The 23,534-nt window shown below is 36.3% G+C and overlaps 1 protein-coding gene across 1 annotated transcript in view; it reads right to left on the bottom strand.

Annotated features, from left to right (window-relative positions):
- Positions 1-22,287, bottom strand: part of LOC135204047 (T-complex protein 1 subunit alpha-like) — a 107,458-nt gene extending 85,171 nt beyond the window's left edge. Inside the window, exons 1-4 of the mRNA XM_064234009.1 lie at positions 22,099-22,287; positions 8,046-8,131; positions 7,118-7,222; positions 1,041-1,162 (exon numbers count right to left, since the gene is read on the bottom strand). Coding sequence (XP_064090079.1) covers positions 1,041-1,162; positions 7,118-7,222; positions 8,046-8,131; positions 22,099-22,168 — 383 coding nt within the window. The 5' untranslated portion in view covers positions 22,169-22,287. The remainder of the gene's footprint in view (positions 1-1,040; positions 1,163-7,117; positions 7,223-8,045; positions 8,132-22,098) is intronic.
- Between the last annotated feature and the right edge of the window lie 1,247 nt (positions 22,288-23,534).

Genomic DNA, 23,534 nt, shown 5'->3' with positions numbered 1-23,534 from the left:
ATCAGCTTGAATTGAATGAGACTATAAGCCCCAACGTGGGGGCCAATATCATTTAACTTTTCTCCAGGCCAGCACGGGCCTTTTTGTAAATAAATAGTTTTAAAGTAACGAGCTGAGTTTTCTGGCGACCTTCCCTCTAAAGAAAGAAATATCAATAATAATCAGTTTACGGTAAGTTCAAGCAATTCCCTCTTGAAATCCCTCAATTATTTCCGTTTACGTATCTAGCTTCTCTCAAGGCCCTATATACGTAACAATATATATATATATATATATATATATAGTATATATATATATATATATATATATATATATATATATATATATATATATATATATATATATATATATTATATATAACACACACACACACACACATATATATATATATATAGATATATATATATATATATATATATTATATATATAAATATTATATAAACAACACTTGACATTTGTAACTGCAATTAACTGATGTGGACATAATTTAGTTCTCTCAGATGTTTTGTGTAAGTATTGTCACTAGTGTAAGAGTTTTATTCATGTTCTCTTTCTCTCTCTCTAAGTTAAGGTAACGAATTCTCCATTTTTTTATTTTATCATTTATTTAATGTTAATTACTGTATTTATTGCCAATTATAATTTTCATGAGTTTATCTCCTGTATCTAGATTGTGTGTACAGGCAGTCCGCGGTTATCGGCAGACTCGGTTAATGGCCCCACAAGGGGGCCAATAACAGTTATGGCCGCCAAAACATACCTAACAGAGGCACCTTTAACTGGGCATCAAGCTCATAAATTGCCGAGTTTCGGTTAATGGCAGTTTTTGCTTATTAGCACCACGCCGATAACCAAGGACTGCTGTATAATATTGTCTCTACTTAGTATACAACCATGAGCTGAAATATTTTTCTGATTACTGTATTCTAGTTCCAACTATCATAAAATTTCCACTTATAACAACCGGTAGGAATGGATCTCCATTATAACTTTGAGATTGCCTGTATATACTCAACTAATATAAACCCTCGGTCACTTACTTGCAAGCCAGTTTATACCCGGCAATGATGGATGTAGGATGAATTTTTTGTTTTACTAAATCATCTGCAGACTTCAGAAGTTCAGCGGCAATAATGACAACACTTGTTGTTCCATCACCAACCTGTAAATAGTGCCAAAAATAAAATATATTTGAAATAAGGGAGACATTTTTGATGAAATAACATAAGTCTACCAGATTGTGATAACTTCCACATTAAAGAATCCTTCCTTATAATAAGTATGGGTTCAGAACCATTCAAGGGAGCAATTTCCATTAAAATAATTCCCTCACTACTAAACCAAGGGTGAACTTTGAAACATGTATCTTCAGCAAACCCTCCACATTATACACTCACACAGAGGTCTAAGCAGAAATGAGCTGACATTAATGTAGAAAACAAAGTTCCAACCTGTACCTCGTAACCATTCTTGTACCTTCTGGATAATAAAAATAAAAAAAATCTCTGCTACTCTGCACACAGAGCTTTGTCTCTCTCCTCATCTTCCCTTCCAAGACACCATACTTAACAGGTTTTACAATACAGTGGTCCCCCTGTATTCGTGGGGGATGTGTACCAGATGCCCCCCATGAATAGTTCGAACCCGCGAATAGTTCGAACCACAATAAAAATGCTGAAAACAGCCTATTTTGTTAGTTAAAACTCAAGAAAAACCCACTAAAAAGTTTGATACTTGGTTTTTTTTTAAATAGTTTTATAACAAAAAGTGCATTTTATGATGAAATTTATATATATAAAATATATATAAAAAAAGACCAGGAATTTGTGGATATTTCTCATAAAAAATACCACGAATATGCAAGTTTTCTGTGAATAATGCGGGGAAACGTTCCCGAGAGAAATCTGTGAATGTGAGTCTGTGAATCCGGAGAACACGAATACAGGGGGTCCACTGTATAGCAATATATCATTTCATCTTTATCCTATAACTGAAATACCTGTAGTATCTATACAGGTAGCGATCCATTCTTTCCCTCAAGCTAAGTTTTTACCACACCTTCACATCACTATGTTTTCCATACCTTCAAATCTAAATCTAAATGTAACAAAACTTTCATCTCTGTGTAGATATACAGTGGATGCCCCTAAGATTACTTAAAACCCCCCTAAAAGGCTTAGAAATGCCTACTTTGATCATTCAAGGGAGGAAGAAAAAAAAAAATTGGACAAAAATTATAAAACAGAAATTTGTGATATTTCTCTATGAAAAATACATTAATAGGTGAGTGTGCATGCCCGAGTGTGTGAGAGAAAGAAATTATTTTTATTTGTTATGCATTTGCATATCTTCCTCTTTCAATTGATTTTTTTTTTTCAATTGGCTGACCTCAAATTTTCCCTGACCGAGGGTGCTGCATATGCTTTTTATTAGCCAAGCTCTCAAGGGATATACAACGATATATTGGAGTTTCTTTTATGGCGGGGTTGGCTCAGACACTGTAATCCGTTATCTCAGTGAGCTACATGTATAACATAAAATGAACAAAATTTTCCTGTTCTCACATGAAATTTTAACAAAAATTTCTTGATATTAGTAGATAAAATAAAAAAAAAAATTTTTTGTTACTGGAAAATAAAGAATAAAAAAAAGATGTTCCCCTTTTGCATTGTATACGTACGAATTATTTACAGTAATAAATATGGTAGTATTTAGTAATGCTGTAGGTTAATTTGTTTTCCTATACTACTATAATAGTTTTAATGAAAATAAAGTCATTTTAATTAAATATAAGGTAGAGGCACACAATCCTTTATCTGAAATCCTTGCGGCCAGATGTGTTTCAGTTTTGGAATTTTTTGGGATTTTGGAACTGTGGGGTCAGGAACACAAATGAACATCATTATTGCAGCGAAAGCATTTTTTCTCTCCTTTTTTCATGTTTTTCCATTATAGTTACTTTTTCTTTATAGTTTATTTTTTATATATTAATATAGTACTGTTAAATGAATGTGAGATAATTAACATTGTTAATAATAAACCAGTGGGACAAATAAGACCATATGTTCACTAACACATATTTTCAACAAAAGCATATTCAGTAAAGCCCAAAAATACACATACTACGTATTTGGATGTTGCCATGACCAGATTATTTGACTGGTGATGGCAAAAATTTCTCAATAATTTGCTTTATATAATTATTTCTTCTTGAAAACAAGATTTAACAATAATTTTAAATTTAACACAGTGATATGAAAAATCCTACACAATGTATTATAGGGATCAAAAGTACATCTGCAAACTGATGACAACATATTGGCAATAAAGAAAAACCCTCTCCAAGATCAATATGATGATGTCTTTCAACCCTCTCCAAGATCGATATGATGATGTCTTTTATAGTCTTACTTAACATTAAAGTTTACAAGTTGAATTACAATCCAACTTGTGAATCTTAACGACAACTAAGACTATAAAATATATTTCATCTAATCGATCTTGGAGAGGGTTGTTCTTTATTGCCACTATGTCGTCATCAGTTTGCAGTCATACTTTTGATTAGTACTAGGACACAGTGTGGGATTTTTCATACCACTATATTAAAGTTAAAATTTATGTTAAATTCTTTTTTACAATAAATAATTATATAAACCAAATTATAGAGTAATTTGTGCCATCAGCAGTCAAACAATCATGATCATAGTACGTACAAATTTAGTGCCATCACGACATGTCTATAAATAGACAAAGAATAGAGGGTAGTTATTGGTTAACAGATTTCCATGGCAACCAGCCAGCCAATCAAATTACAACTGTATTCTGTCTGAGAAAGAACGTTTTGCTCATATGAAGTAGATTACGACGTATTTGTGAATACATTTCGTAGTTTTACTGATTACTTGAAGAATAGAATGAATTCTTTCTCATTACTTTGAGTGCAGAATTGTTGTTTCAGAGATTCTTCCACAACAAAAGCATTTTTTGTGTGTGCTTCGGAAGATATTTACTAACGTTGCATTGACAGACCTTCAAGACAAATTTCTTTAATCTCCTGAGGAATGTTAATCCATTTCTGTTTACCTGCTGGTCAGAACCTTTAAAGCTCACATGTCTGACAAGGTTTTTTTTTTTTTTCTTAAATGAGAAAAGGAGAGAGGAGAGAGAGAGAGAGAGAGAGAGAGAGAGAGACGAGAGAGAGAGAGAGAGAGAGATAGAGAGAGAGAGAGAGAGAGAGAGAGAGAGAGAGAGAGAGAGGCCAAACTACCAACCTTATGAATTGATGCTCTACTCTCAACAAAATGCTTTCAGTTTCAACAAAATGCTTTCAGTTTTTAAAATCTTGGATAAAGGATTCAACAAAATGCTTTCAGTTTTTAAAATCTTGGATAAAGGATTGTGTACCTGTACTTAAAAATATATACAGGTACTCCTCGTTTAACGACAAGGTTCTGTTCCAGCGACCTTGTCGTTAAACAAATTTGTCGTTAAACATGCTATTCTTTTTATTTCAACTAATAGCATTAATCTCCAGCCATATACACAGAAATACTACTTGGCAAAGTTCTGACAATGCTTTCTATCATTTTATTACTCAAATATTTTAACTTCATCATTTTATAACTTAATAATGTATAATTTTCTTCAACATAGTGTACTTTATTTAACACATTAGCCTACATTCCGGAGTTAGCCTACTAAGTCAATACAGTACTAAACTTTTCTCAGAATCTGCACATTATTTAGCAGTGACTTTCATATTCTAAATTTGTTATTTCATAATTATGGCTATTAGTTTCTTTGTCATTTATTTTTATTGTAGAGGGTAGCGAGATGAAAAAAAATATTGAATGAATTTCGGCAATCACGGGGCATTTGAACGTTGCTGTCAAAATGTAAACAAAGCACAATGCCATCTATTGAGGAAAGTGTACAATAAACTATTCACTAATGGGATAAGCATTTTCTAGCACTGATAAAGATTTACGCTTGCACTTCTTACCTCTGGTATCATCTATCTCATGGGTAACGTATTGAATACGTATGTAAATACACAGTTGTATAAAAAATTATCAAACTGATCACCTGGAAGTCTTTCAAGCATCCTAAAAGTAAGGAATTCGTGCATGCCAAATGTTTCATTGTTTTGATTAAAAGGATTGACTTGGTAGAGACTTCTGAAGTGGAATACTTAAATATAATTATTTTCAAGTTAATATAAAAAACATATTTGACTTCACGCATTTTCTTTTCATTACAGGCAGTCCCTGGCTTACGACAGGTTTAGCTTACAATGTTCCGAGGTTACAATGCTTTTCAATTATATTTATCAGAAATTATTTCCAGAATTACGACACGTTCCAGGGTTACATCGCTTACAACTCAGATCTGGCAGAAGAAATATGACACCAAAAATGCAAAATAATCAATATTTGAAGTTTTTTTTATGAAAAATTCAATAAGAATGCAGTTTACATAGTTTTTAATGCACCCAAAGCATTAAAAGTAAGGTTTTCTTAGGATTTTTGACGATGTTTCGGCTAACAACGACTTTCGGCTTACAACACGTCTCAAGAACGGAAACCCCGTCGTAACCCGGGGACTGTCTGTACTAAGAATTCACACATTCTCTTATCATTACTAGGAAATATTCTCACAAAAACAAAGGCGATATGGCATACTTTTTGCTATCTTGATGTTGTAAACAAAAGTGGTGCCACCCGTTCAGCCGCGCAACAAATTAATGGTGGCTGAATCAAGCCAAACCAGTACAGTTCCTGGACCACAGAATGCCAACTTTAAGAGTTTCAACTGTATAGCTTTTCTTTACAAAGTACATTAAAGCCTTATTTATTATTTTAGCCATAGATTTCAAGGTTTTCAAAACCTAGGCTAGGCTAGATTAATGGCACTGAATAGCCTTTCTCTTGGCCACCATTGGCAACGTTTATCTTTTCATTTTATAGTTTATTCTCTCTCTCTCTCTTTCTCTTGGCCACCATTAGCAATATTTATCTTTTCATTTCATGTATTTTTTCTCACTCTTTTTCATGTCGTCGTAACTCCGAGTTGTCATAAAACAATATGTCGTTCAATGAGGAGTACCTATACATAATTTTGAGTAAATGTACCATATATAGTACATGCCACTCATTAATAGAGTCCCTTGTGAACCATATATGGAGCACATCATAGTCAAGTTCTCTTGTAACAATGAACCCCCTTAACGTATTTGTATTTCCTCAATTTCATGGTAAACAGAATAGTAGCTCTTGTTTTTACGGCCATCTGGCAAGGCATGCCACTTACTCCCGAAAGCTTTTTTTGCATTTAGAACTTCATACTGGGCTTCCAAAGGAGATCATTACTGCAGATAAATATATGGTGAGAACATCTCCATCCAAAAGACAGGTTTAGTACATGAGGAATTATGGTAAGAGCAAGGAGGGAATTGCACATGAACTTAAAAGCTTTGGAGGATGGTTAGGGGTGGAATACACCTACAAAGCATGTAACCAGAGCTTTGGTGCCTCTAGGAGCTGTGCAAGTTTTATCACTTGGCATCTGACTTGAAAACCTTCAATAAGCATATGAATCTCTTTCATTGTTCTACAAAATTACTTAAGTCTCTCAGGTTTCACCATATATACAGTAGTAGTAACCAAATACGTAGTAAAAAAAAAAAAAAAAAAAAAAAAAAAAAAAAAAACAACAACAACAACAAAACTTTGTCATAATTTCTTCCTCCATAAGTCTTTCCTAGACTGAACTGTATTTACAACTATTTTTTTTTTTTTTATATATATATTTTCCTGTTCCATTTACAATGTCACTTTTACCCAAAATCTCCTGTTCCTATCAACTGGATCATTGATCTTGCAACATGAATAAAAAGAAGCTTGTCAGGAAGGTATATCCAACTAAAATTTGAAAACTAAACTTTTTATGGGTTTAATCAACAAAACCCTAATGACCAGGTAAAATCTAAAGGAAAGCTTTATATGTCAAACAAAAGAGGCTCAAAATACAATTTCTCTTTTTTTTTTTTCCGTTGTCAATCAGAAAGTGCCTTTAATTCTAAAAGCCCACATAAAACTAAGTAAAAGTGAAAATTTACCTCTTCATCCTGTAACTGTGCCAGTTCCACTAGCACACGTGCTGCTGGATGTTCCACCTCCAGAAGCTTCAAAATGGTTGCACCATCATTTGTTACGGTTACATCCTATAAAAAAAAAATTAAAAGATTCAGAAAATAAAAGATAATACATATATGAACAGATATCAAGCAAATTACATTAACCTATATTTAAGTAATTACTTAAATCTAGATTTTAAGTTCAATTTTCCCATATGGATAATGTGAATCCTCATCATAACAAACTAAGTCCCCCTTTTTAAACTTTTTCTATTATTAATGTGTTCAAAAGTTAAGTGTAAAGTAATGAAACAGCATTTTATATGAAGCAAAATTTTTAAAATTTTATTTTTTCTGTGAACGATTTAAGAAACTGTTAGGTAAAAAGGGCACCGGCCGGCTGGGGGATGGAGGGAGGAGAGACGGGAACCCTTTGAGCAAACCAAATTGGTTGCAGTATGCTAAGGTTGATGATAAAATCAATTTTATTCACATATTGAGTACAAAGATAATCAAAGGAATCGATATTGTGTCAGAGAGAGAGAGAGAAGAGAGAGAGAGAGAGAGAGAGAGAGAGAGAGAGAGAGAGAGAGAGAGAGAGAGAGAGAGAGAGAGAGAGCGGGGTTTTACTTCATATACACTACAAAATGAGAGGCAGTAAGGATATATATGTATATGTATACTATAGTCCAATGCTACACTTTATTGTATCAAACATTAAATTTAATTTAATTTCTTACTTTCAAATCATATAGTGTTTACATATTCATCATTCTGTACTCAGCTTATGACAATACCTGCCATACATTTTCTATTATAGTGAACATTTAGCAGATCTGAAATACGATTAAAAAACATTCCACTATTATTAACAAAACACATATCATTACAATCTTAAACAGATACTTACTCCAACATCATCAACAATCATTTTGTCAAGGCCAACAGGTCCTAGAGAGCTCTTGACAATGTTAGCGACAGAGCTGGCAGCAATAACTGGAAATTATATGATAACTTTAGTAACATAAAATTGAAAAAAAAAAAAATATATATATATATATATTCAGTTAAAAGACTTACTTTATAATAGTATACAACACAGTTATAATAAACCAAGGAATATATTTTTAGTAACATAGACAGACAATAGACGGAAATTTCAAATTTCTAATGTTTTTAACATTTTCATCCTTCATTTTTGGATATTTCCATCAAATCATTGCTTTTTGTCAGTTGGATAGTTTAATGTGGGATTCATTCCAACAAATTTATTTTTGGATATTTGCATCAAATCATTGCTTTTTGTCACTCGGAAAGTTTAATGTGGGATTCATTCCAACAAAGACCAAATATACAAGAGATTCGCGAAACTTTGTAAAATGACTCTACACAGTGTATTGCTAGAAACCATACACTGTAGAATCAAACAATTAGACCAGACTACAGGAAGTCCCTGGGGTGCTGATAAGCAGAACTGGCATTAACTGAAACTCTGTGACTTATGGCGCTTATGGTGCCTCTGTTAGGTAAGTTATGGCACCATAACTCTTATTTCGGCACCTTATGGCGTCGATAACCGAAACTTGGCTCACTATGGTGCCATCACCATAAAACCGGGTTGCCATTAACTAAGGACTGCCTTTTATGATATTTTTCCCACCAAGGGTCAAGTTAGTGTAATTATTTAAAGTTTCCTAATGGAGTATATGGGCCAAGGGGAGACATTGTGTATTTGTCAATAAAATTGAGAAGACTTAGATAATTATTGTCCTTTTGAAAGGTTCGAAAAGTTTTTGACTTGTCAAATTTCTTACTGGTTCTTTCTATTACATACTAGTAATACTTAGGTAAATTTTAACTCTAAAGAAAGTTTATAAGTTTTCCTAGTCAAGTTCTGAGATACTTTTAGATAACTGGATGTATTATCTTCCATCAAAACCTTGTGATATTTATCTAGTGTTTTATTAATCTTTCAACTTTGTTGTTGGTAAAATCAATAATTTTTTAAACATATACAAGTTGTCAGCATACAATATGGGTGAACATGTACTCTTATTTCATCATACATTAATTGTACTTTGAAGGGTTAGCCAATGAGATAAAAGAACCTGTCATCACACACATGAGCTCAGAGCTGTTTCTAGGCACAGGCGACACAGGCAGTCGCCTGGGGCGCTATTTGCTTGGGGGGCGCCAAATTGCCATCCAAAATTAATATATAAATAAATGAGAGGTTTTATTTTTACGTGAATAATTCAAATAAATAAATATAAGTGTAAATGCGAAAATAAATGAATAATGGAAGTGTTAATACTTGATGCAACAGTGTTTAATGTTTCGGAAAAGTTGGCAACACAAGGAGCTTTAAAACTAAGACAGCCGCCTGCTCGCGACGCCACCTTAGTTAAGTTCTAAGCATCGTGTTTACTCCACTCTTTACTTCTTTTTTTAAGTCTTCTTAAGTTGCCAACGCAGCTGTCAAGCAGAAAAGACTCAGAACTACTTAAAAGCAGTTTTCCTATGAGGCCCCTGATGAACCTATTACCGATGCCTTGAAAAAAATGGTTTTCATTTTTCAATGTAGTTGTGGATATGGACATTGAATCTCTGAGAGAGAGAACTGGAATGATGAGTGATGTTGCAAAGAAATTAAGTGTTCTCATAAACTTCTCTGACCTGACATCTAGTGAGCTAGAAAAGCAGGCAAAAGATTTGTGTAATACACTCACATCTGGGAATCATTCTGATTTAAATTATGATGAACTGATTGAGAGATGCAGTCATTTCCAAAACAAAATATGACAACATCAGACCTTGTTTTTCTGGAGGAGAAAGGCCTGAAAGAGATCTATCCAAACATGTGGGTGGCATTAAGAATTGCTGTCACTACACCTGTGACTGTGGCATCTGCAGAGAGAAGCTTCTCTAAACTTAAGCTCATTAAAACATATTTAAGGTCTACTATGTCACAAGAGCACCTAAATGGGCTGGCAATAATTAGTATTAATAGAGAAATATCCAAACAGATTTCGTATGATGACACTATAGATGATTTTGCTGCAAGAAAGTCAAGAAGAGTCAGGTTTTAAATATGAAAAATCGTGAAGAAAACTTGTATATAATAGTTTTAGCATAGCCCTCAACATATATGCATTGAGTTCTATGGTTTTAGATTGGCAAGATTACCTTTTTCAATTTATCTTAGGTAGGATTTGCAATAAAAATGTATAATGGTGTTATTCTATTAAAATTTACAAAAATAGTTTGTATACTTTTGAGTCTCTTCTTTTCCTTGTTGTGTATACATATAAGTGAAGATGATTTATTAATAAAGTATGTTGTTTTGTTGTGGAACTTGAGATGCTAGTTGTGTTCGAAATTGTTTATGTTATGATTTCCAGCCTGGAGGGAAGGGGGGCGCCATAACGAGTTCTTGCCTGGGGCACCTAATGAACTAGAAACGGCCCTGCATGAGCTTCACACTTTTTGGCTGTTTGTGCTTTAAATAAAGTTTTTGACACTTCTGTTTTCCATACCCTATCTAACAATTATGGAGGAACCCCAGAAGTAAGGAGGTATTTGAGTGCCTCTATAAACTAGTCAAACCAACTTGTCAATGAGTCTGTCATCCAGAACCAAGTTCTTACATAACACCAATAGTGTAAAGAAAATGAACTAAGCAATAATTGGCATGTTAATAGAGATGCAGGGATCAGGTTAGGCATGGAAGTATTAAGACTACAAGCAGTTAACTCTTACTACATGATGCAATGCCTTCAAAGAAAGGTCAGGTAAGGGGTGAATATGGTTAGGCTAGTAAGTACCTCACACCCTCAAGTCAAGTATGACTTGGCACACTGTGATGGATTAGCATTGGCCCTGTATTTGCCTAGCCTTGCCAAATAAACTTCAGAGGCCTATTTTTGGGCAGCTTAACTTGTAACCTACACAATTCACTTGAAAAATTAGATCGGTCATTCGTGATTAAGATCATACGGTAGATCTAGCTAATAACTCTGTGGCGGGTACTTCTTTGGAATTTGAAGTTTCCTGTATTATTTCAGTTGCTTATTAACAATTTACTGTTATTTTTGGGGGGTTGGCTGTAATTAACCTGTAATTTCCCTTAGAACGCTATCCTATGGTAAGGGGGACTGATGGGAGAGCGGGGTTATGGGTGGGTGTGGGGGGGGAGGGTTATTTTATGATCTATTTGATGTTTGGAACACGAAACACAAGCAAAAATAGACGACGAATAAATCGAGAATGCAGCAGTTTCAGTCAAATTTCAGCTACTACTACTAATATAAGGGAGCTTTTGGTTCAATACACCAAATTGTAGGTGAGGGAAATAATGGGTTTGAAGTGGGGGGGGGGATAGACAGATAACACGTACCCAACCAATCATATTACAAGCTTTAAAATTCCGGATAAGGTGCAAAGGGCCGTTCTGCCACCCCCTTAATCATTGCTAACCTCCTGTAACCCCTGGCGAGCGCATGCAGCACAATATTCCTTCTTGCCAAGAATCTTTAAAATTGCAGATAAGGCCGAAGCGCCATTTGGCCACCTCCTTAAATAACACACCCCCCATTCTTTCGACCTATCATAGGCCTAGTCATCCACCTAGTACAGCTAAGCCGATTTTGTTTTTAACATTTGTTAACTACGAGTTACGGGCCAGTCAACACTGCGGTCTTCTTAAGGTAGCCAAATTTGCCCCATTAAATTTGATTACAAGTATGTTAATGTAATTTCAGTTTATATCATTGCAGTAATTACATCAAAATATTTGCATTATACTATCGTCATCCAATTTTGATGTAGAAGTATCTTTGTTGATCAATATTATTTACGTCTAGGTCTCTTTACCCAACAGCCCCACACCTTCTTTACCAACTCATATCTTCAACAAACAAGGGGCCCCGCCCCAACGAGTACCCGACTTTCCCTCAGCCTCTTCATTCTGTAGAACATATGGCTCCTTGAGGTTTTGCACATCCATTGCCCTCTACCAGAACACAAACATGGCCACTTTTTTTACATGATCCCAACCAGAACCCCATGCTTCCCAAAGTCCCCCACCATTGTTGGTTACAGATCAGATTATTAACCTTACATCTATCCAACATGGGTGAGGACCCACTGAGAATGAGAGGTTTTGGGCGGGGGATTAACTTGGACAAAGACTAAGTGCGTTGTTAAGGAATGGTTCCACGAACGTGTAAGTAATATAGGAGCCATATGTTCAAGAAGGGTAGCTAAGGAAACCTATTATAAACAGGAATCGCACTAATTAACCTAACCTACTAGGAAACTCCACTTTTCAACAAAAAGCTCCCGTATAAGACTGTGCATGCAGGACAGCACTCTACAGTATGACCACCATACAGTAACATACAAGTTCTGAGGTTAGTTACATCGACCGACAAAAAATATGGGGAAAATCTTGATAAGAACCAAACTCCAGAAACTCAATTTCCAAGGTAAGGTTAATGTCTAGGAGAGGGCCACATGAAGATATCAGTGATATTCAATGTATTTTTACTAGAATGTGTAGGAATGTATGTAAATAGTGGTATACGAGAGAGATATTTAGTGAAATTCAATAACAGTCGAAATATCAACAATCAAACTCACGCTACTCTTCTCTTCCTCCCAGAATTTTTCTAAGTCTATTGTTATTGTTGACTGTGTCTTGTTTTAGCTCAAATGAGCCCTGTAACTACTATACTCCACAGACAAACTAGTCCACTATGACGTCTTACACGTTTGGCCAATCACAGTTTCATTTTCTGATATGTACCTCATCAACTTTGGCCAATGGCGCAGATGTTTGCAAATTTTCTCGGCGCAACAATACATTATCTAACCCAGGCATTTCAGTTCATTCTTTAGACGTGGACGCCGTAGCAAGCACTTCATCTCATATTGCACAAGAAGTTGAAATTCCAGCTTCTTGTCCTGACTGTTTCTTAAGTTATGGCACATCTTTATCAACCAACAGTTTAAGGTAAGCTTCATTAATTTAGAGAGTACATTATAATGGTGGTAGTATAATGATGTATACAGCAGGACCATCCCTTAGGATTTGTTTTGATGGATGTGTTAGGTAGTGACCTTAAGGGGGGGGGGGGGGGGTGGGGGGGGGGGGGAGCCCTCCCAGGCCTAGGTAGGGGGGTACGGGGCCCTAGGTTAGGTTAGGTGGTTGTGTTAAGTTCGGTAGTGTCCCAAAAATCACTGTGGCCTTAAGGGGGGGTCGAGCCCCCCCGCGCTAGGCCTAGGTAGGGGTACAGGACCCCAGGTTAGGTTAGGTGGTTGTGTTATGTTCGATAGTGCCCCGAAAATCACTTTTCTCCTCCTCCCCCCACCCAAAAAACCCTGCTTCCCACTGGGGTCCCCCATGATCGTAGTAGTAGGTTTATGCTTACATTTTGTGTGTAAGAGTAAGTCATATTTTCTTTTTTATTAATTTCCTCATGTTTCTATGCAATATACAACACCAACCTGGTCGTTTTTTGCCGTTTTTCGTCGTTAATACTTGAAAAACGGGTGCGGCCTTCTCCTGGACATTAACCCAAGGTAATACTCCATGTGGAGATGTTCCCAGTAGAACTCTGGGGCTGCTCTGCATCAGGATTACCTTAAAAATTGACTTTTTCTATATTTTGGTTGCTTATTAAAAAGTTTTTCTTGTCGGTCATCTGTAGGGTAAACAATCACGGACAATCCAGCGTCATCCCGCTGGCCAGGCCTTATTCACTTGATATTTAATTGGTAAAACAAGAATACAATTACAACTTTAAGCATGCCATTCAAAAATTAAAGTTTCGTCAACATAATGTGATATATAAGAGCCCCATACGAACTAAAATAAGCATGTGATGTTCTCCGTAAAATATGTTTTCAAGGCAGTTTTGAAATCCAATATGTCGGCAATCGTGAGGCTGGCCGGTCTAACCACGGACAATCCACCATCTTTCCCAGCCTTCCCAGCACTCATTTGAACAATGTTAGCATATATATGTAACGTTTATTGGTCTTACTCAAGATTGCAGTTGTAATCAGCACAATAAAACAACATTTTGTTGCCTATATTAGTGAAAGTATGAAACTTTTTATTCCCGGGGGTCATGGTTTGAACTGAATTCATTTTTACCTTGTAATTGGTGGTTTTATCCTTACTGCCATCACAACTGAAACTCCACAGTGCTTATTTGATTGTAATTATACACATTTAGGTCTTAATTCACTCTACATTGCACTTTAACCACGTTGCTGTTCCTGGTTCCTAAGTACTCACTCCGCAAACACAGTTACAAGCAGCAGACGACAACACTGATTATGGGTGTAAAGCTTTATTTCCTTAATTGTTTACTTTACTCATTATTTAGTTTAACTTTACTTCAAAATGTTTAATTAATTTATGTCTACTATACCTTTTTGCAACAAATTAACCCCGAAAAATTACAAATATTTCGGATGTACACTTACGAGCAGACAACGCGAGGAAAAATTACTCATCGTTGCCAATCCAGTGGAGTGTCACACATACGCCAATGCATTTAAAAACAGTTTCCATGAATTCTATTTGTCATAGTAATGCAGTAATGATAAAATTGCTGTACGTAATATGTATATATACTTCAACTACTAGATACACTAATTTCACTTACTTCCCTAGTTTTGAGTAAGTCTCATATCCAGTTTGGAGGGTAAACATACCAATTGACAACACTAATAAACAATTGAAGAGCGCAAAACGTCGCAAAGAATGCCGTAGTCCCCTTCAATAAGTATGGTTAGAGGTCGGGTGTACGATTGTTGTGATGAAAGTGCCCCAGCGTCTATGGGTACAAGTCGTGTGCGGATCTAGCACAGGAAATGGGAAGCTAATTGACACAAGCAACTCCGCAAAGATCGACATGGCGTCAATCTTCTAAATATTCTGAGTTGTGAGTAAAAATTTTGAAAGCGTTCAGGTGGTGTGGGCACTGCGTTGGCCACCCTTTTCATTACCCTCTGTTTAAATCTTAAAATATGGCCTTAATTTCTAACTTTAAAGAAAATACTTTACTTCGACTGATGACCATCTCCAGTGTCAGGACGTGTTAAAAGTACTTTTTCGGAGGGTGGCCTAGCCATGGTAGTCAGTGAGTTGGCCAGTCCACGCTGTGTTTTACCCAAATTAACCTCTGAACTGATGTTATTGTATGCTGTCCATCCTGGTATGCTATCACACATGCTCGGTGGTATAGAGGGAGTATTTGGCAAAAATTGGAGTTTCCTTCACCAGGGGTTTTGGGGGGAAGGGAGCCCACAGGCCTAAGTAACATAGCCTTCTAGGTTAGGTTAGGGTAAATTAGTACAATAGGTTCCCTTAGCCAATACCTTCTGGAACATGATGGCTATGGCTCCCTTATAAGGGTAATATAAAGGTAAATCTAAATAATAACTCCGTATCAGGTATTTCTTTGGAAATTTCAGTTTCCTATAGTATTTGGGTTGCTTATTATGAATTAACCATTATTTTTGGGCGGTCGACTATAATTAACCCCCAGGGGCCAGTACTAAACACGGAGAAATACATTGGACGCCCCAATCCCCAGTGAATGTCGTATTCGAGGTTGCCGTCCTCGCAATCCGTTCGGAGTTATTCTTTAGAATTACCCTTAAGAGTTCCAGGGTGGCCATCAATACAACATGTCTGTGCTCTCTCCCTGTGTTTTATCCCACCCAAAAACCAACGTTTCAAAGGGTCCTTGATAAAGATAAGAGGTTAGCCTAATAATGACTGAGTGACAATAAACATCACCACTTCCTTCATCAGCAATCCTAAGATAGGCTAGTAAGGTAATAGGGTAAATGAACAAGCGGTGACATAGCAACCACCTCTCAGAATGCGGCTATTTCCTTAAAAAGTGCTTGAATATGCCATTAGCTATTTTGTAATTTAGGAGAAAACACTTAATTCAAGAGCATAGAGGTCTCAGTGTTCTGCCTGGATGGGCCAACTCTTGACTGATGCTCATGGCGGTGAATTCAAGTACTTTTCTGGGAAAGTGGCCACATTCCAAGATCCGTACCTGCCATGTCGCCAGTCAGTCATTTACCCTGCCTCTGTAGTTTTACCTTGTTCCCTAGTTCTACCCTTAATTCATGTAGGTTAAGGTGTTTAGGTACTTCAATATGAAAATCGTTAGTTAACTAGGCCCACTGGATCCAGTTTAGGTAGGTAGCTAGCTATGTTGCACCTGTCAATTAGGGTAGATCACCACGGCAGGCCAACCCTCATCACAGTGGACGGGTCTTATTCACTCGATATTTAATTGGTGAAACATGAATACAATTGCAACTCTAAGCATACCAATTAAAAGACTGAAGTTTTGTCAACATAATGTGATATATGAAAGCCCCACACGAACTAAAATAAGCATGTGAGCTCTTCGTAAAATATGTTTTCAAGGCAGTTTTGAAATTCAATATGGCGGCTACGTTTTTCATGGAAGGTTCTGATCAGTGATGGCCACCATCTTTCCTCAGCCTTCCCAGCACTCATTTGAACAATGTTAGCGTATATATGTAACGTTTATTGATCTTACTCAAGATTGCAGTTGTAATCAGCACAATAAAACAACATTTTGTTGCCTATATTAGTGAAAGTATGAAACTTGTTATTCCCGGGGTTATGGTTTGAACTGAATTCATTCTTACCTTGTAATCGGTGGTTTTTATCCTTACTGCCATCACAACTGAAACTCCACAGTGCTTATTTGATTGTTATTATACACATTTTGGTCTCAGTTCACTCCACATTGCACTTTAAACCCGTTGCTGTTTCTGGTTTCTAAGCGCGCGCGCCATAAACACAGTTATGAACAGCAGACGACGACAGACGACGAAACTGCAAAAGTTTTATTCCCTAAACTGTTTACTTTACTCGTTATTTAGTTTAAATTTACTTTGTTATTTAAAAATTTTGATTTAATTCATGTATATTATCCCTTTTTTGCAACCAATTAACCCCGAAAAATTACAGATATTTCTAAAGTAGATACAATCAATGTTTCTAACGTTTTCGTACATCTGGCTGCCGAAAACCATAGAGGAACGACTACGGAAAAGTGCATAGAGGAACGACTACGGAAAAGTGAATTATATACATTTTTTTTTTTTTGCTTTTTTGTTTTTGCTAGCACTTTTCATTGATTTCAGTCTATATTAGTGTTTTGAATTTCTTTAATAATTGTATGCCAGAAATAAATGTAACCTTTAATGTTTGCATGCTTTAATGTTTGCATGCTAAGAATGGCAAAATCATCGTTGCCACATTAGTGGAGGCTTCACACATACGCCGTTCCAGTTATTATAAAACTGTTTCCATGAATTCTAGTTGTCATAGTAATGCAATAATGATAAAATTGCTTTTAAATATTTATGTATATATACTTCCAATACATAGCCTAATTTCACCAATTTCACGTTTTGTGTGTAGTCTTATACCCAGTTTGGATGGTCAACACATACCGAATGGCAACAGAGAGAGAGAGCGAGAGAGAAAGGAAGGAAGAGGAACTTAGAAGAAAAGGGGTGGCGGTAGAGGGGGGGGGGAGAGTAGGTGGAGCTTTATACGCGTGTTCGTATCCATTTCTGCACAATGGAGTTTTTGTCTCTTGGTACAAGGACAAGTGTCGTTATTCTTTACGATTAGTGATTCACGATACCCTTATAAAATTACGGCACTGGTGTAATGCACTATAGCAAAATCTCGTTCTGTTACGAGTGTTCGTTACAGAAATAGGTATTGCCTAAAAACGTGCTTGCACTGTCTCTGAAACCCATAAGTAGACATGCTGCTTAGTTGTCAATCAAGTTTTTATAACCAAGTATTTTTTACAAGGTAGCTATTGAATAAATTTGTATTTTTCTCAGTCAAAACATATGCCCCTCTATGCTAACTTTCCTCTTTTAACGACTTTCTGGTCATTGCAAATTCGGTCCCATAACTTTCTTATGGTGCGAAAACAGACAGAGGCCCAGGGACCGAAACGATTGCGTCACACTACGGCGGTAATCCAACAGTAAAACATCTTCATATTCCAAAAAGTAAATAATCCAAGATATATATGCGCATTACGATTATAACAATTACATGAATAGCTGATAACAATCTGCATGAATAACTGGTAAACTGTTCTGCAAGACAGTTGAGTATAGCAATTATTTACAATAGGTACGAAAGTCAAGATGTCGTGACGTCATAATACAAACTTAAAAGAACGTTCTAATTCAGAAAAATAATTACTTAAATTTGAGTCAGAGTCGAGTTACTTTTTCAATAACGAATATTTTCAAATTAATCATCATAAATATGTAAAATATTGATGTTTTACTACTTATTTAAAAACTAGCTAAGAGCACGCTTCTCGTCATCTACCAAAACACCTGTTTACTCCTGGCTTGTTTGTTGGTGAGAAATCGTGTTTCGATTGTTGTGATGAAAGTGCTCCAGCGTCTGTGGGCACAAGTGGTGTACGGATTTATCACAGGAAATGGTTAGTTTATTGACACAAGCTACTCCGTAAACATCGAGATGGCGTCAATCTTCTAGGGTAGAATATCACAGCAGGCCAAGCAGGCCACCTACAATCAACGCTAGCCACCCTCCGAAAAAGAACATTATAACGCGTCCTGACACCGGAGATGGCATCAGTCACGACTTCTTGTTGTGAAAAAACGAGCTAAAGACCTCTACTCTCCTTTCGAAGTAAGTATTTTCTCCAAAGCTAGAAATTAAGGCCAAATTTTAAGATTTAAACAGAGGGTACTGAAAATGGCGCCCATGGCAGTGGAAATCTCGCCAAAACGCTTTAGAAATTTTTACTTACAACTAAAAATGTTTCGAAGATTGACGCCATCTCCATGTTTACGGAGTCGCTTGTGTCAACAAACTTTCCATTTCCTGTGATAAATCCACACACCACTTGTACCCACAGACGCTGGAGCACTTTTATCACAACAATCGAAACACGATTTCTCACCAACAAGAAGCCAGGAGTAAACAGCTGTTTTGGTAGAAGATGACGAGAAGCGTGCTCTTAGCTAATTTTTAAATAAGTAGTAAAACATCAATATTTTACATATTTATGATGATTAATTTGAAAATATTCGTTATTGAAAAAGTAACTCGACTCTGACTCAAATTTAAGTAATTATATTTCTGAATTAGAACGTTCTTTTAAGTTCTGTATTATGAAGTCACAACATCTTGACTTTCGTACCTATTGTAAATAATTGCTATACTCAACTGTCATTGCAGAACAGTTTACCAGTTATTCATGCAGATTGTTATCAGCTATACATGTAATTGTTATAATCGTAATGCGCATATATATCTTTATTATTTACTTTTTGTATATATGAAGATGTTTTACTGCTGGATTATCGCCGTAGTGTGACGCAATAGTTTTCGGTCCATGGGCCTCGTCTGTTTTCGCACCATAAGAAATTATGGGACCGAATTTGCAATGACCAGAAAGTCGTTAATAGAGGAAAGTTAGCATTGAGGGGCATCTGTTTTGACTGAGAAAAATACAAATTTATTCAATAGCTAGCTTGTAAAAAATACTTGGTTATAAAAACTTGATTGACAACTAAGCAGCATGTCTACTATGGGTTTCAGAGAGTGCAAGCACGTTTTTGGGCAATACCTATTTCTGTAACGAACACTAGTAACAGACGAGATTTTGCTATAGTGCATTACACCAGTGCCGTAATTTATAAGGGTATCGTGAATCACTAATCGTAAAGAATAACGACAACTTGTCCTTGTACCAAAGAGACAAAACTCCATTATGCAGAAATGGATACGAACACGCGTATAAAGCTCCACCTACCCTCTCCTCCCCCCCCCTCCACCGCCATCCCTTTTCTTCGTTCCTCCGCCTTCCTTTTTCTCTCTCTCTCTCTCTCTCTCTCTCTCTCTCTCTCTCTCTCTCTCTCTCTGTTGCCATTCGGTATGTGTTGACCCTCCAAACTGGTATAAGACTACACACAAAACGTTGAAATTGGTGAAATTAGGCTATGTATTGGAAGTATATATACTAAATATTAAAGCAATTTTTCTCATTATTGCATTACTATGACAACTAGAATTCATGGAAACAGTTTATAATAATGGAACGGCGTATGTGTTGAAGCCTCCACTAATGTGGCAACGATGATTTTGCCATTCTTAGCATGCAAACATTAAAGCATGCAAACATTAAAGGTTACATTTATTTCTGGCATACGAATTATTAAAGAAGTTCAAAATACTAATAAGACTGAAAATCAATGAAAAGTGCTACAAAAACAAAAAAGCAAAAAAAAAAAAAAAAAACGTAGTTCGTTCCTCTATGCACTTTTCCGTATTCGTTCCTCTATGGTTTTCGGCAGCCAGATGTACGAAAACGTTAGAAACATTTGATTTTATCTACTTTAGAAATATCTGTAATTTTTCGGGGTAATTTGGTTGCAAACAAAAAAGGGATAATATACATGAATTAAATCAAAATTTTTAAATAACAAAGTAATTTAACTAATAACGAGTAAAGTAAACAGTTTTAAGGAATAAACTTTGCAGTTTTCGTCGTCTGCTGTTCGTATTGTGTTTATGGCGCGCACAGCTTAGAAACCAGAACAGCAACGGGTTTAAAGTGCAATGTGGAGTGAACTGAGACCAAAATGTGTATAATAACAATCAAATAAGCACTGTGGAGTTTCAGTTGTGATGGCAGTAAGGATAAAAACCGCCGATTACAAGGTAAGAATGAATTCAGTTCAAACCATAACCCCGGGAATAGCAAGTTTCATACTTTCACTAATATAGGCAACAAAATGTTGTTTTATTGTGCTGATTACAACTGCAATCTTGAGTAAGATCAATAAACGTTACATACATACGCTAACATTGTTCAAATGAGTGCTGGGAAGGCTGGGGGAAAGATGGTGGCCGTCACGATGAGAACCGTCCATGCAAAACGTAGCCGCCATATTGGATTTCAAAACTGCCTTAAAAACATATTTTACAAGAGCTCACATGCTTATTTTAGTTCGTATGGGGCTTTCATATATCACAATATGTTGACGAAACTTCAGTCTTTAAAATGGTATGCTTAGAGTTGCAATTGTATTCATGTTTCACCAATTAAATATCGAGTGAATAAGACCCGTCCACCGTGATGAGGGTTGGCCTGTCGTGATATTCTACCCTAAATACCTCGAGTTGTAAGTAAAAATGTTGAACGCGTTTTGGTGAGATTTGCACTACGTTTGAGACCGTTTTCAGTACCCTCTGTTTAAATCTTGAAATTTGGCCTTAATTTCTAACTTTGGAGAAAATACTTACTTCGAAAGGAGAGTAGAGGTCTTTAGCTCCGTTTCTCACCAACAACAAGTCGCGACTGATGCCCATCTCGGGTGTCAGGACGTGTTATAATGTACTTTTTCGGAGGGTGGCAAGCGTTGAATGTAGGTGGCCTGGTTGGCCTGCCGTGGTGATCTACCCTAGTAGGTAGGCTATCCCAGGCCTAGTAGCCTATTGGTTATCAACGATGATGTTTTATTATTTTCCCGCAAAATTAACTTTGTAGTGGGTGTTTTTCTGGTTAGGCAAGTGAAACTGACAATTTTCGGGCTTTTACTCGCCATGTGTCAGGCTTGTGAGCCACGGCGCGGTAAACCCATGTGAATCACGGTTCGCCGTTGTTCTCCCCTAAACCAAAACTAGTGGGCGCATTATACCTAATCGATGGACTCATACGGTCTGTCTGTATTCGTCTGATGCAATTTTCATCTTAAATATAAACTAGTGTCATTGTTTTAGCACATAATAGGCCGGGTAGCCGAAGTCACGACCGTGGAGGCCATGCAGCGTGCGATTTTGATCTAGCCTAATTTTAGAAGGATAAATATCTGCTTACCATTCTCTGTCCTGACTGATGTACCAGAGGACCTTTTCCCCTGGATGCTTAATACACTCTCGGCTGTCATTTTGCACTAATAAATTCTAATCGCAGCCTCAGTAAATTCAACAAGGGAGAATTCGGCGGCAGCAGGAGTGACAGGACAGGATAGCTGAGACTGCTAGAGGAATGACTCATGTAAACAATGGACGGACAATGCGATCTGATCCCCTTGCCAAGTTGCGGGTGGTGTGTATGATGTTGGTTGGAGGTAATTCCTAGTGTTCAGTATCTGTTTTAACGTCGTGAATATTCTCAAAATTCACAAAAACCTTCAAGATAACGATTCAAAATTTTCATCAATGGCTATCAAAGCAATTCAATTTGAAAAGACTATTATGTAATAGAGTTCAATGATTAAAGGGAATTGAATCGCTCTTTGCTATACTCAGGTATATTCTCCGGGCTTCTAGAAGTATCCCGAGACCCGAATGTGAATCAATTTGTATTTTCTATATTTACACTTCTAAAAAATTCCCTCTAAGACATTTGAATACATTCAAATAATCATAAATTAGCGATAATCTCAGTATGGAGGATAAAAGATGTATCTTGCATTTTTATTTGCTGAGAAAAACAAACGCCCCATATTTAGCAGTCTTGCCAGTATTTCATCTATTACAATGATCGCTACCTACACACTTGGATGAGACATTACTGTTTATACCTTTAGATGTCCCAGCAATGCTGACCTTAGAGCAGTCATCTTGCCACTCCCACTTTGTACATGTATTATGCTTTTCCCCTGTGTATTCACATGAGGTAGTGTTTAGGAAACGTTTCGTGGGAGAGATAGGCAGGAAAGTAACAGCGTTTGCGAGCATAAAAACTATTCCTGATATTTTAGTTGGTAAAATTGTCAAAAAAAAAACTCTAAAGAAACAATGTACCTGTTAACAGCATGGAGAAAGAGGAAAATGGCTTCTTTTCAGAACTATGCAATAAATTTGTTAAGGGAATTACATTCTGGATCCGTGCATCCTGACTGGCTCATCTCAAATATATTAAATACTAAAAAGGACAAGCAACAGGAAGAGAGGATATGAATTACATTACTGACTGCGAGAGAATATCAAAAGGCAAGAAACATGGATAGGATGTCTTCCAGACATAGAAAGCGTAATGATTACAAACAATGAAGCAAGCTGCACCGAATTTAACAAATTTAACTGCTAATAAAATGAAAAAATTACCGGAAGGCTTCTTAAATGAGGAGCAAACCAAACCAGAAATTTTTCTTGAGTCCTTTTAGAAATAAATTATGGTGTAGATAGCTTCTGTGCGCGCTTTGAAGTAACAAAACTACAGAAAAGTCGCAAACCTTTACTATTGGTAAACCGAAAAACACGAAAAGTTAAGCGAATTTCGATTTAAATAGAAACAAAAACAAAATT

Source organism: Macrobrachium nipponense, chromosome 44 (assembly GCF_015104395.2).
Source record: "Macrobrachium nipponense isolate FS-2020 chromosome 44, ASM1510439v2, whole genome shotgun sequence".
Lineage (NCBI taxonomy): Eukaryota > Metazoa > Arthropoda > Malacostraca > Decapoda > Palaemonidae > Macrobrachium > Macrobrachium nipponense.
Note: the sequence above shows the minus strand (reverse complement) of the source record. Positions and strands in the feature narration are given on the sequence as shown.